Source organism: Hypanus sabinus, chromosome 1 (genome assembly GCF_030144855.1).
Source record: "Hypanus sabinus isolate sHypSab1 chromosome 1, sHypSab1.hap1, whole genome shotgun sequence".
In the NCBI taxonomy this organism is placed as follows: domain Eukaryota; kingdom Metazoa; phylum Chordata; class Chondrichthyes; order Myliobatiformes; family Dasyatidae; genus Hypanus; species Hypanus sabinus.
The window spans coordinates 44,320,896-44,335,043 of NC_082706.1; the positions used below are offsets into that span (position 1 = coordinate 44,320,896).

At 45.1% G+C, this 14,148-nt stretch overlaps 1 protein-coding gene and 1 pseudogene across 2 annotated transcripts in view; one reads left to right on the forward strand and one right to left on the reverse strand.

Annotated features, from left to right (window-relative positions):
* The window catches only part of LOC132399059 (sialic acid-binding Ig-like lectin 10), a 247,307-nt pseudogene that overhangs the window by 97,603 nt on the left and 135,556 nt on the right, over positions 1-14,148 (forward strand).
* LOC132393397 (hemicentin-2-like) overlaps positions 1-14,148 on the reverse strand; it is a 101,904-nt gene that overhangs the window by 58,338 nt on the left and 29,418 nt on the right. For both annotated transcript variants that reach the window (XM_059968563.1, XM_059968555.1), the window contains exons 5-6: positions 4,311-4,592; positions 1,648-1,929 (exon numbers count right to left, since the gene is read on the reverse strand). In XM_059968563.1, coding sequence (XP_059824546.1) covers positions 1,648-1,929; positions 4,311-4,592 — 564 coding nt within the window. The remainder of the gene's footprint in view (positions 1-1,647; positions 1,930-4,310; positions 4,593-14,148) is intronic.

A 14,148-nucleotide genomic window follows, 5' to 3' on the forward strand; every position in this document is an offset into this window, starting at 1 on the left:
CTGCTTCCCCTTCAAAAGATTCAATTCTTTTGCAATATTCACCAAGTGTGATTTCTTGGCATCCTCTGATGTCTCCAAGGTTGTCGCCTTAAAAAATTCCTCAATCTCCATTTCTGCTGTTTTTTCACAACCAAATCAGATACAGGAATTTAAACCACAGCCAAGCTCTATCGACGTCTAGGGATAAATGATCAGTCTTCAAGTGAAGCAGAGTTCAGTTCAGTTTAGTGCACTTTGAGGTAGTTGTTGTGGTACCATTAGGGGGGGAGAGAGGGAGAGAGGGATTGTTCTTGTCCTTGTCTCGTTGCGGTCACCATCCTTGACCCCTCCATTCCAGATGCATCTGTCGTCCCATTATGGTCACTTACTGTGACCCCTCCATTCCAGATGTGACAGCTCTTCCGTGGTGAACCCATCACCCAGCCAAGGGTGGACACACAACAGGTCCCCACCGGTCATGCCTTTACACCCCGTGAGCCTCTGGCCGATTCCCACGAATCGGTCCTCCAAACTCCCACCAACTTGTGGGGTCACAATGCTCTCTTCAGGGTCTCGTGGTGTGTCTGCCTGTGTCTTAGAAAACTCTCTATTTTATCCCCCCCACCCCCGATGGGGTATCACCTGTCCATCAAACTCCACCACTTCCATGAAGGGTTTCTGCCCCGAAACATTGTCACTACCTCCTTGCTTAGATGCTGTCTAACCTGCTGAGTTCTGCCAGCATTTTGTGTTTTTATTCACCACTTCCTGTTGGCTCCGCAGGTGTGTTAACGAGCAGTTGTCAGAGCAATTGTCCGTGGCAGTATCAGTGCAGCCAAATACTGAATTCTCTCTCTCTCTCATTAGCATTTTGAATGGCTGTCTTTTATCTCTCTCTTACTAGCAGCATCAGTTCTGCAGCTCTACTTGGCTTCACACATAACAGTTGCTTTAATTTCCAGCGTCTGCAGATTTCCTCGTGTCTCTCATTGACAAAGTGTTTTTGCCAACAGAACTGCTGCTCAATGAATTTTTTTGCTATGTGTACTTCCCGCTATTCTCTGTAAGTTCTAAAGATTCTTGTGCCTGTTAACTCCACAGATGAGCATTTTCTGAAATCATTAGACTCTTGAGCAAAAGGTGATATTTACACTCATTTAAGGACTCTGTATAGTTATTTCATGCTTGTTATTTACTAAGAGTTATTTATATCTGCATTTGCACAGTTTGTTGACAGTTAGCAGCTCCTGATGTTTACAATTTACAGTTACTACTCTATAGATATCCTAAGTCTGCCTGCAGAGAAAGAATCTCAGGGTTGTATGTGGTGATATATGTATGTACTCTGATAATAAATCGTACTTTGGACTTTGTACTCAAACCACCCTGCCTGGCACCAACAATCATTCCCTGGTTAAAGTCACTTAGATCATATTTCTTCTCCATTCCAATATTTGCTCTGAACAAGAACAGAACCTCTTAGCCATGTCTGCATGCTTTTATGCATTGAGTTGCCAACACATGATTCACTGATCAGATATTTGCATTAACGAGCAGGTGTACAGGGAGCTTAATAAAGTGGCCACTGAGTGTGTATTGTGTATCGAAGGATAAATAGTCCACTGATTTTGCATTTGTACTTAGAGATGTAGCAATGCATCCACTTACACTCCACACTGAGGGTGATGGCCCTCTCCGCTGTCCCGTGTTCATTCTCCGCCACACACTGATAGACTCCAGCCTGCTGGGGGGTCACCTGAGGAAACTCCAGCCGCAGTTCATTGCTGGAACTTGTTGTGTTCAGTGTGACCCCGAGATGTCTCCACATTAGATTAGACACTGGGAAACTCTGGACAGAGCAGAGGATCAATGTAGGAATCCCTTCCTTTATATTCACCCAGGAATTGTTCACGTTGTTGGGAGAAGTGATTGAGAGATTCTGTGGAGCATCTAATAAAGACAAATAAGGGGTTAAGCATGAGAACACATGGTGCATAACAAGATTCCACGTGTCAATCACCTGAATGATTTCTGCAATCAATTCCATTCCACCTTTGCAATGCTTTCCAATGTACACAGAATGTGGGAAAGTACAGCTCAGGAACAGCCCCTGCGGCTCATGACGTTATGGTGAGCTAATTATTCTAGATTCCAAATCCCTAACTAAACTAACCTATTCTGCCTACAACTTGTCCATTTCCCTCCATTCCCTGCACTTTCATATGCCCATCTTCGTGCCTTTGAAACACCTCTACCTTCACCACCACCCCTGACAGAACTTTACAGGCTCCCTCAGCTTGCTGTATAAAAAGGAAACTTGTCCTGTGAATCTTCTTTGAGTTTACACATTCTTGCCTTCGATGCGTGGCCTCCAATACTGAACATTACAACCCCAGGTAAAAGATACTGACCGTCTATTTTTGCCCTGATATCTCCAACCAGTCTGTGGAGAAAACAATTTGCATGTCCAACCTTTCCTTATCACACCTGCTCTGTCATCCAGACAGCATCCTCTTCTTCACCCTCTCCAAAGCCTCTACACCATTCCTATAATGCGGTGAACAGAACTGAATGCAATACTTCACATGGGGTCTAACCAAAACTTACTTCAGCTGTAACGTAACTTCATAACTCTGGAACTCATAAAGGCAAACATGCCTTACACCTTCTTTCTCACCCTATCAAACTGTTGGGAGCTATGAACACACATCTCCAAATTCTTCTGATCATCGACATTGTTAAGGGTCCTGCTATTAACTGTTCCTGTCACTTTACACCTGATCTTCCAAACTGAAACACTGCACACGTGCTGCAATTAATCTGCATCTGCCACTTCTCTGCCCCAATCTGCATCTGATCTGTGTCCCACCTAATCTTTTGGTAACCTTATTCTCTATTCACAACAATACCAATTTAGGATATTTTAATCTAGGAATTGGCAAATTAAAACGACCCATGACTGTGATGCTGGGCTGATGGACAACAAGAAGGAAATTTCCTAATCCTCACAACTTCTTCATTCTGTCTGAAGCTTCAAACAATGGCTCGTCATAACTTCGGCCATTTTGGGGTAGACCTGGGACATCAGAGATATGGGTGGGATGAGGGAGGTTGGGTTTGTGGGATATCAGGGTCAGATCTTTCTTCCTATTGGTCAGCCTTGTTTACCCCCGTGTTAGGTAAAGTGGGGAGTGATGGGTTACATGGGGAAGTGCTGAAGGTCTCTAGAGAGGGCAGAGCAACTCACCAGGGTCCCGTGTCTGGTGTTTGTGGCACTTGATATCCATGAAAATCAAGCTGAACCCAGAAGATCAGACAGAGCGAGAGCAGGCAACGCAGGTGGGATCAGCCTGTCCCACGGTAAGAGCCAAGGTGTGTGTGTGTGTGTGTGTGTGTGTGTGTGTGTGTACAATTCTCTCTCTCCAGGTAAGAGTGTGGGACTGTGTTTGTGTGTTCATGTCTACGAACATGTATGTTTGAACCACGTCAGGGCACACTTACATTGAAATGTAAATCCATGTTTCTGTGCCTTTTTAACATCTATACATGTTCTGACAACAACTTATTTCCACGGTCACAGGTTCTTGAACCCACCCACATTGTTTTATTTATTTTGTTGATTAAAAGTATGTTAATTTGAGATTATGTTAATTCATGTTCACCGTGTCTGTATTGAAACTCTGCAGTTTCTGTGAGAAGCTCGTTTTCACGGCATTGATAACCCGTGATGGGCCATGATAATAAACAAACTAATATGTATGTCTCTCCCGCACATGCGTGTTTGGGACAAGTTGTGTATCATGTATGGTCACATGTTGTATGTGTGTCATCACGTGTTTGTGTGCCTTGTATAGCTGTGGCTTCACTGAGGGAATGAGACGGAGGGAGGAGTGAGAGAGAGGGGAGTAAGGGAGTGTGCTGGAGGAGGGGATGGAATGATGCGTGTGCAATATTTGAGGGTCGATGGGGAAATGGTTAATGCAGGGGGAGTGAATGAAACTGAGAACAAAGAGAGAGGTGAGGGGGAACGTGTCAGTGTAAATCTGTGTCTAATAATACATCCACATCTTGGAGGCACATCTGTAAATAGAGTGTGTACTTGCACGTGTTGTATATCTGTGTGCTTCTGCAGTAGTAATCACATGTGGGTATGCATCACATTTCCTTGTGTGATCACACATGTGTGGAGCTGGTGTAAATGGTCCCATGATTAGGCTAGGATTAAGCTAGGGAATTGTGGGGTGGTGTGGCTCGAAGGCCTGGAAGCATGTATCTCAATAAATAGATAAATAGATTTAGAGAGAACTGTTGGGCGATGTCCACACACTCACATTCCACAGTGAGGGTGACGGCCCTCTCTGCTGTCCCGTGTTTATTCTTTGCCACACACTGATAGTCTCCGGCCTGCTGGGGGGTCACCTGAGGAAACTCCAGCCACAGTTCATTGCTGGAACTTGTTGTAGTCAGTGTGACACCGAGATGTCTCCACGTTAAATTAGACACTGGGAAACTCTGGACGGAGCAGAGGATCGATGTAGGAATCCCTTCCTTCATATTCACCCAGGAATTGTTCACACTGTTGGGAGAAGTGATTGAGAAATCCTGTGGGGCGTCTAAAGGCAAACAGATGGTTAACAGTGCAACAGTTTCAAAACAATAAAAGATCATAAATCAGTGTTAAAAAGTGAGCTGGGCCTGTCGGGACGTCTGCGGAGCAAGAGATCATGGAGTGAGTTGGAGGCAGGTCTCTGTGGGTTTGTGCGTATGAGGAGTGTTTGATGGCTCTGGGCCGATACTCACTGGAGTTTACAAGAATGAGGGGAATCTCACTGAAACTTAGTGAATATTGAAAGCCTAATATTAAAAGATGTGACATTGTGGGCATCACCGAGTCAAGGCTAAATAATGGATGTGATTAGGAGCCAAATGTCCAAGGATACACAGTGTGTCGGAAAGATTGGAAAGTAGGTAAAGGGGGTGGCATGGCCCTGATGGTAAGCAACAATATCAAATCACTAGAAAGAAGGGACATAGGATCAGAAAAGGTAGCATCTTTATGGGTGGAGTTAATAAATGGCAAGGGCAAAAAGACACTAATAGTATTTGTATACAGGCCTCCAAACAGCAGCCAGGATGTGGACTACAAGTTACAGCTGGAAATAGAAAAAGCATGTCAGAAGGAAAATGTCAAGTTAAATATGGGGGATTTTAATATGAAAGTGGATTGGGAAAGTCAGGAAGGTACTGGGTCTCAGGGGAGGGAGTTTGTAGAATACCTATGGGATGGCTTTTTGGAGTAGCTTGTACATAAGCCCACCAGTGGATCGGCTGTTTTGTATTGAGTGCAGTGTAATGAACCTGAGGCGATTAGGGAGTTATTAACCCCTTGGAAGTACTGATCATAATATGATTGAGTTCAGTTTCAAATTTGAAAAGGAGAAGCTGGTATCAGGTGTATCGATATTTCAGTGGAACAAAGGAAATTACAGTGGTATGAGAGAGGAACTGGCCCAAGTTGATTGGAAAAGTAAGCTAGATGGAGGGATGGTAGAGCAGAATTGGATGAAATCCCTACAAGAAATAAAAAAAGTGCAGGAAAAATATATTCCAAAAAAAATGAAAATCATGAATGGAAAAATGGCACAAATGTGGCTAACGAGAGAGGTTAAGGCTAAAATTAAAGCAAAAGAGATGGCGTACAAGAAAGCAAAAGTTAGTGGGAAAACTGAGGACTGGATGACTTTTAAAAACTTACAGAAGGAAACTAAGAAAGTCATTAGGAAAGAATAGATGAATTATGAAAGCAAGTTGGCAATCAACATAAAAAAGGATACTAAATTTTTTAAAATACATGAAAAGCGGAAGAGTGACACAGGTAGATTTGGGACCGATTAAAAATGATGCTGGAGAAATTATAATGGGTAACAAAGAGATGGCAGAGGAACTAAATGAGTATTTTACATCAGTTTTCACAGTGGAGGACAATAGCAACATACCTGATAGCCAGATGTCAGGGAATAGAATTAGGTACAGTCAAGGTTACTAGAGAGAAAGTACTTGGGCCCTGGACTGGATGAGGTGCACCCACGGGTTCTGAAGGAGGTGGCTTTGGAGATCGTGGAGGCATTGGAAATGATCTTCCAGGGATCAATAGACTCTGGCATGGTTCCAGAGGATTGGAAGTTCACAAATGTAGTTCCGCTGTTTAAGATAGGAGGGAGGCAGCAAAAAGAAAATTACAGACCTATTAGCCTGACATCAGTAGTTGGAAAGTTATTGGAGTTATTCCTCAAGGACGAGGTTATGAAATACCTCGAGGTGCATGACAAGATAGGCCCAAGCCAGCATGGTTTCATGAAGGGAAGATCCTGCCTCACCAACCTACTGGAATTTTTTGAGGTAATCTCAAGTAAGATTGACAAGGGAGAGGCTGTGGATGTTGTGTATCTGGATTTTCAAAAGGCCTTCGATAAGGTGCCGCATAAGAGGCTGCTTAATAAAATGAGAGCCCATGGAATTATAGGAAAGATATTGGAATGGTTGGAGTATTGGCTGAGAAGCAGAAAGCAAAGGGTGGGAACAAAGGGATCCTATTCTGGTTGGTTGCCGGTTACTAGTGGTGTTCCGCAGGGGTCGGTGTTGGGGCCGCTTCCTTTTACAGTGTATATCGATGATTTACATTATGGATTAACTGGTTTGCGGATGAAAAGGGGGTTTCTTCTTTTTTCTTTGTTACTGTGTATGTAATCAAAAGGGGTTTTTTTTGTTTTGTTAACTAGCAGGAATGCTTCTTTCTTGCGAGAGAGTGCTGGAAGCTTGTTGGGAAAGGGTTTCTTTGTTTTGTTAAAAGCAGGAATGTTTCTTTGTTGTGAGAGAGTGCTGGAAGCTTGTTTGGGTTAAAATTGACTGATAACGAGAATTGTATTCCTTAGTAAACCAAATGGGGATTAATGTTCTTTCTTCTGACTCTGTAAGCTTTTGTTGACGGGCTTTTGGGCAGATCGGCGTGAGGGGGTTGAGAGAGAGGACACAATGCTGTAAGCTGGGCGAGGATCGGACCCCAAGCGGGGGTCCGAGGCCAAGAGGTACTCCGAGGATGGGGGGATGAAGCTAGATGTGCTTGGTTGACCACTCGGACGGTCCAGAGCTGCGAGTCGAGGAGTTCTGAGGGGATCGAATGGTGGCCAGAAGACTTCAGTAATTGAGCTCCAACAGTTGTGCACGAAGTGGTTTGGACTTTGATAGGTTTGGCGCCTTTTCTTTATTTTTTTCATATATACTGTATCGTTATTAATCACTTAGTTATAGTAACCTTTATAAATTGTACTCATTTAATCGCATATGGTGTCCTGTCTGTTTTTGGGCGAGGCGGGGACATCACACAGCATCCACACCAGCTGATTACCCAGTTTGGTGGGGCTGAAGGCTGCTCCCCCGAGACGAGAACGAGCTGAGCGAGCCTGAGGTGACCCAGGAGGTTACAATGGATTAACTGTTTTGCAGATGACACCAAGATAGGTGCAGGAGCAGGAAGTTTTGAAGAAATGGAAAGGTTGCAGAGAGACTTGGTCAGTTTAGGAGAGTTGGCAAAGAAATGGCAGATGAGAACAATGTTGAGAAATGTACAGTTGTACGTTTTGGAAGAAGAAATAATCGGGCAGATTATTATTTAGATGGGGAGAAAAATCAAAAGTGCAAAGGGACTTGGGGGTCCTCATGCAGGATAGGCTAAATGTTAACCACCAGGTTGGATCCGCAGTAAGGAAAGTGAATGCTATGTTGGCATTCATTTCAAGAGGAATAGTGTATAAGAGTAAGGAAGTGTTGAGGCTCTATGGGGCACTGGTGAGACCTCAGTTGGATACTGTGTGCAGTTTTGGGCCCCCATCTTAGAGGTGATGTACTGATGTTGGAGAGAGTTCAGAGAAGATTTACGAGGATGATTCCTGGAATGCAGGGGATAACATATGAGGAGCGTTTGTTGGCTCTTGGACTATATTCGTTAGAGTATAGAAGAATGAGAAGGGATCTCATAGAAACAATTTGAATGTTGAAAGGGTTGGACAGAATAGATGTGGAAAGGCGGTTTCCCTTGGTGGATGAGTACAGGACAAGAGGCCACAGTCTTAGAATTAGAGGGTACCCATTTAAAACAGAGATGAGGAGAAATTTTTTTAGCCAGAGGGTCATGGATTTTTGGAATTCATTGCCACATACAGATGTGGAGGCCCAATCATTTAGGGTGTTTAAGGAGGAAATTGATGGGTATCTAAGTAGTCAGGGTATCAAGGGATATGGGGGAAAAGCTGGAAATTGGAACTAGATGGGAGAATAGTTTAACCCATGGTGGAGTGGCGGAGCAGACTCGATGGGCAGAATGGCCTACTTCTGCTCCTTTGTCTTGTGATCTTGTGAAGCGTTGTCCAGCTTGAAGGGCAGAAACAGGGGATAGTGTGGTATCAGAGAGACAATGCTGAGGGAGTGATGTGGGCAAAGATACGGTGCCGAGCATCATCAGTGGATTGTTGTCACACAGAGGGAGCGCCGCTCTGTCACAGGGACGATACTGAGATAGGGTCACACTGTGGGAAGGGCAGTACTGATGGAGGCTCACACTGTGGGAGGGACAGTACTGATGGAGGCTCACACTGTGGGAGGGGCGATACTGGGGAAAAGTCACACTGTAGGAGGTGAAATACTGAGGAAGAGTTACACTGTTGGAGGAGTTAACTGAGGAAGTATAATACTGTGGGAGGGGCAATACTGAGGAAGAGTTACACAGTGGGAGGGGCAATATTGAGGAAGAATCACACTGTAGGGGGGCAATACTGAGGAAGATTTGCAGGGTGGGGGGTTAATACTGAGGAAGATCACATTGAGGAAGAATCACACTGTGGGAGGGGCAATACTGAGGAAGATTTGCATGGTGAAAGGGGCGATACTGAGGAGGGTCACACTGTGGGAGGAGTGTACTGAGCAAGATTTGCAGGGTGGGGGTTTGATACTGAGGAGGAGTTACACAATGGGAGGGGCGATACTGAGGAAGATTTGCAGGGTGGGAGGGGAGATACTGAGGAAGATTTGCAGGGTGGGAGGGGAGATACTGAGGAAGATTTGCATGTTGGGGGGGGTGATACTGAGGAAGATTTGCACGGTGGGGTAAGATACTGAGGAAGAGTCACATTAAGGAAGAATCACACTGTGGGAGGGGCGATACTGAGGAAGATTTGCACAGTGGGAGGGGAGATACTCAGGGTCACACTGTAGAACTCTCTCCTGAAGTTGAAAGCAAGGGCAAAACCTAGCCTCTGCGTTCTAGTTACAGTCGGGAAAGGGGAGGTGGTGCTGGAGGCTGTGGACACATCCGAAATGGATGTCGATGTACCTCTGCACATTTGTGGTCTGAGGGAGACCAGGGGTCACACAAAGGGCTGGATTTACCCTCCGGATAAGCCCAGATGATCAGAGTATGTCTCCCCAGAGCTGGAGGATACTCCTACCGTACAGGAGCCCGCAGCCACAGCGGCATCTGCTGAACGTGCGTCCTCTGGGCTGGTGAGCGGCGCGATAGCACTGGGTGCTGGTGGGGAACAAGCTCTGCCCCATGGTCGGGAGGAGAAGGGCGATGCTTTGGTAAAGCTGCAGTATCTGGAGGACGATGCTGACGGCCGCTACTGAGATTATTTCAGATGGCCCGGTAGGTTCAGAGCCCAGCGGCCCTCAGCATCGGTCAATGCCGGCGGCCCCGTCCGCGGCGGGAGCCCCGCACAGCGAGGAGGTTTATGACAGGTCAGAGATGCTCATTTAAAAGGAGAGTTAGCAGGCATTCTGTATCACTCCGGCATCCCAATCAGCGCCAGGAGCAGCGCAGAGAGGTGTAAATAAAAGTAGAGAAGGGCCAAGCGGAGCGGCCATTGTTGAGAGTGGGCCATTGTTGAGAGTGCGAGTGACAGGCTTTGGCTCAAAGGAGGCTTCAGCTCAGAAGAGGCTTTGGCTCTGGGTAAGTTTCTGTTAAGTTTCCCCTTTCTCTTGCTGTGTCAGGGGTAATTAATGTAGATTAAATGGCTGGTGTGCAGTCTTTGTGCTGGATGTTGAAGTTATGGGAGACCCACGGTCTCCCAGGGAATTACATCTGCATGAAGACCATGTTGGGGATCTGGAGGAGCAGCTGGGGATGACCTTTGACTTGTACGGGAGAGTGAGGAGATCATCAATTAGAGTTACAGGGAACTGGTCACCCCGAGGTTGCAGGAGGATGGGGTAGTTGGGTGACTGTCAGGGGACATGGACATGTGAAAAGTCAGTTAGTGCAGAGCATCCCTGTGGCCGTTCCTCTCAATAATAAGTAAACCGTTTTGGATACTGTTGTGGGGGGTGACCTCCCAGAGGAATTCATGGAGAGCAGGTGTACTGGCACTGAGAATGGGTCCATGGTGCAGAAGGGAAAGAGGGAGTAGAGGGGAGTGTAGTATTGGGGAATCAATAGTCAGGGGAACAGACAGGAGATTCTGTGGATGTGAACAGGACACCTGGATGGTTTGTTGCCTCCCAGGTGCCAGGGTCAGGGACATCTCGGTTCACATCCACAGAATTTTGGAGGAGGGAGAGCAGCCAGATATCTTGGTACATCTTGGTACCAATGACATAGGAAGGAAAAGCAAAGAGGTCCTGAAGAGAGGATTTAGAGAGTGAGGCAAAAAGCTGAGAAGCTGGCCATCCAGGGTATTAATTTCCGGATTGGACCTGTGCCACGTGCCGGTGAGGGTAAAAGCAGGATGATTTGGCAGCTAGATGCACGGTTGAGAAGTTGATGCAGGGGGCAGGGCTTCAGGTTCTTGGATCATTGGTCTGGGGGAGATACGACCTGTAGGAAAGGAACCCAAGGGGGAATAACATTCCTGCAGGCAGGTTTGTTATAAGTGTTGCAGAGGGTTTAAACTAATTTGGCAGGGGTATGGGAACCAGAGGGAAGGGAGCCAGGATAGGACGGATGGCAAAAAAGCAAAGACAGCATGCAGTCAGACCGCCAAGGAGGATAGGCAGATGAGAGGACAAAACTGCAGCCAGCAGGGTGAGTATCAGTGAATTAGGGATGCAGAGTCAAAAACGTAACAAATACGGTACTCAAAGTGTGATATCTCAATGGATGGAGTATAAAAAATAAGGTGGATGATCTTTTTGCACTTTTACAGATTGTCGGGTATGATGGTGTGGCCATCAGTGAATCGTGGCTGATGGATGATTGTAGTTGGGAGCTGAATGTCCAAGGTTACATATTGTATTGGTGGGATAGGAAGGTAGGCGGAGGGGATGGTGTGACTCTGCTGGTAAAGTATGGCATCAAATCATTAGAAAGATGTGACATTGGATCAGAAGATGGAGAATCCTTGTGGGTTGAGCAGAGAAACTGTAAGGGTAAAAGGACCCTGATGACAGTTGCATTCAGGCCTCCAAACAGTAGCTGGGATGTGGATGACAGATTACAATGGGAAATAGAAACGGTGTGTCAAAAGGGAAACGTTATGATAGACATGGGAGATTTTACAAGCGGGTAGATTGGGAAAATAAGGTTCATGATAGATCCCAAGATAGTGAATGTGAACGCCTACAAGATGGCTTTTTAAAACAGTTTGTCATTGAGTTTACAAGGAGATTAGCTATACTGGATTGGGTGTTATGTAAATTAGGCGACTTGGAAGCTGAAAGTAAAGGATTGAGATTTGATAAGAAGAAAGTAAAGTCTGACAGAGCAGTATTTCAGTAAAGGAAATTACAGTGGTATGAGAGAGGAGTTGGCCAAAGTAAATTGGAAGGAGATGCTGGCACACGTGACAGCAGAGCAGCAATGGCTTGAGTTTCTGGGAAAATGCAGGATCGGTGTATTCCAAAAACAAAGAAATACACAAATGGCAAAATAGTACAATCATGGCTGAGAAGGTCAAACCTAATATAAAAGCTAAAGAGAGGGCATACAACAAAGCTAAAATTAGCAGGATGATATAGGTTTTGGTAGCTTGTAAAAAAAAGTTACAGAAAGCAACTAAAATAATCAATATGGGAAAATATGAAATATGAGAGCAAGCTAGCAAACAATATCAAAGGGATAGAAAAAGCATTTTCAATATATAAAGAGAAAAATAGAGATGAACTTTGATATAAGACCATTAGAAAATGAGGCAGAAGAAATAATAACGAGACAAGTAGATGGCAGATGAACTAAATGAGTATTTTGCATCAGTATTCACTGTGGAAGACACAAGTAGTGTGGCAGGTGTTGACGGGTGTGAGGGAAGTGAATACAGTTACTGTTACAAGGGAGAAGGTGCTCAAAAAGCTGAAGTTACACAAGTCACCCGGACCGGATGATCTGCACCCTCGGGTTCTGAAAGAGGTAGCAGTAGAGATTGTGGAGGCATTAGTTATGATCTTTCAAGAACCATTGGACTTTGGCATAAGACCATAAGGCAAAGGAGGAGAATTTAGCCATTCAGCCCATCGAGTCTGTTCCACCATTCCATCATGGTTGATCCCAGGTCCCACTCACCTCCATACACCTGCCTTCTCACTATATCCTTTGATGCCTGACCGATCAGGAAATGATCAACTTCCACCTTAAATATATGCACAGACCTAGGCTCCACCGCAGCTCGTGGCAGAGCATTCCCAGGTTTACTACTCTCTGACAAAGAAACATTCCTGCTACCTCTCTTCTAAAGGGTCCTCCCTCAATTTTGAGGCTCTGTTCTCTAGTTCTGGATGCCCCCACCACAGGAATCATCCTCAACTATGATCATCCACCCTCTCCGGTCATTTCAACATTTGGCCTAACTAGTGTCTTATAAAGGCTTAGCATTATCTCCTTGCTTTCTTATTTTATTCCCCTAGAAATAAATGCCAACATTGCATTTGACTTCTTTACCACAGACTCAACCTGTAAATTCACCTTCTTGGAGTCTTGCACGAGGAGGGCTAAGTCCTCTTCAACTCTGATATTTGAACCTCTCCATTTAGATGATAGTCCACACTGTTGTACCTTTTACCAAAATGCATTATCATACATTTCCCATCACTGTATTCAATTTGCCACATTTTTGCCCATTCTTCCAAAAGTCCTGCTGCAATATCTTTGCTTCCTCACCACTACCTATCTGCACCTATCTTTGTATCATCCACAAATCCATCAATTCCATGATCCGAATCATGGACGAACAACATGCAAAGCAGCTGTCACGATACTGACCCTGGAACACCACGAGTCACCGGCAGCCAAGCAGAAAAGGCCCCTTTTATTCCCACTCACTGCCCCCTGCCTGACAGCCATTCTGCTCTCTGTGCCAGTATCTTTCCTATAATGCCATTTATCTTGTTAAGCAACCACATGTGTGGCACCTTATCAAATATCTCCTGAAAATCCAAGTAAATTACATCCACTGCCTCTCATTTGACCACTCTGCTTATCTCTTCCTCGAAGAACTCAGATTTGTCAGGCAAGATCTATCCTATATCTCTCTATCCTTTATCTGTCCTACATGTCATCTCCTCGAAGAACTCAGATTTGTCAGGCAAGATCTATCCTATATCTATCTATCCTTTATCTGTCCTACATGTCATCTCCTCGAAGAATTCCAACAGGTCCGTCAGGCAAGATTCCCCTTTACAGAAACCATGCTGACTTTGACTTACTATATCATTAGGCTCCAAGGACCTCGAAGCCTCATTCCTAATAATGGACTCCAACACTTTCACAAACACTGTTAGGCTAACTGGTCTATAATATCCTTTCTTTTCCCTTCCTCCCATAAAGAGTAGAGTGATATTTGCAATCTTCCAGTCCTCCAGGACCAGGCCAGAATCAAGGGACGCTTCCAGAGGACTGGAAAATCGCAAACAAGGTAGGCAGCAGAAAGGAAATCTTAGAGCAGTTAGCCTGGACTCAGTGGTTGGGAAGATGTTGGAGTCAATTGTTAAAGGACGAGGTTATGGAGTACTGGGGACACAGGACAAGATAGGATAAAGTCAGTGTGGTTTCTTTAAGGGAAATCCTTGCCTCGCAAACCTGTTGGAATTCTTTGAGGAGATGACATGTAGGACAGTTAAAGGGGAAGCAGTGGCTGTTATACATTTGGATTTTCAGAAGGAATTTGAAAAGTTGCCACACATGAGGCTGCT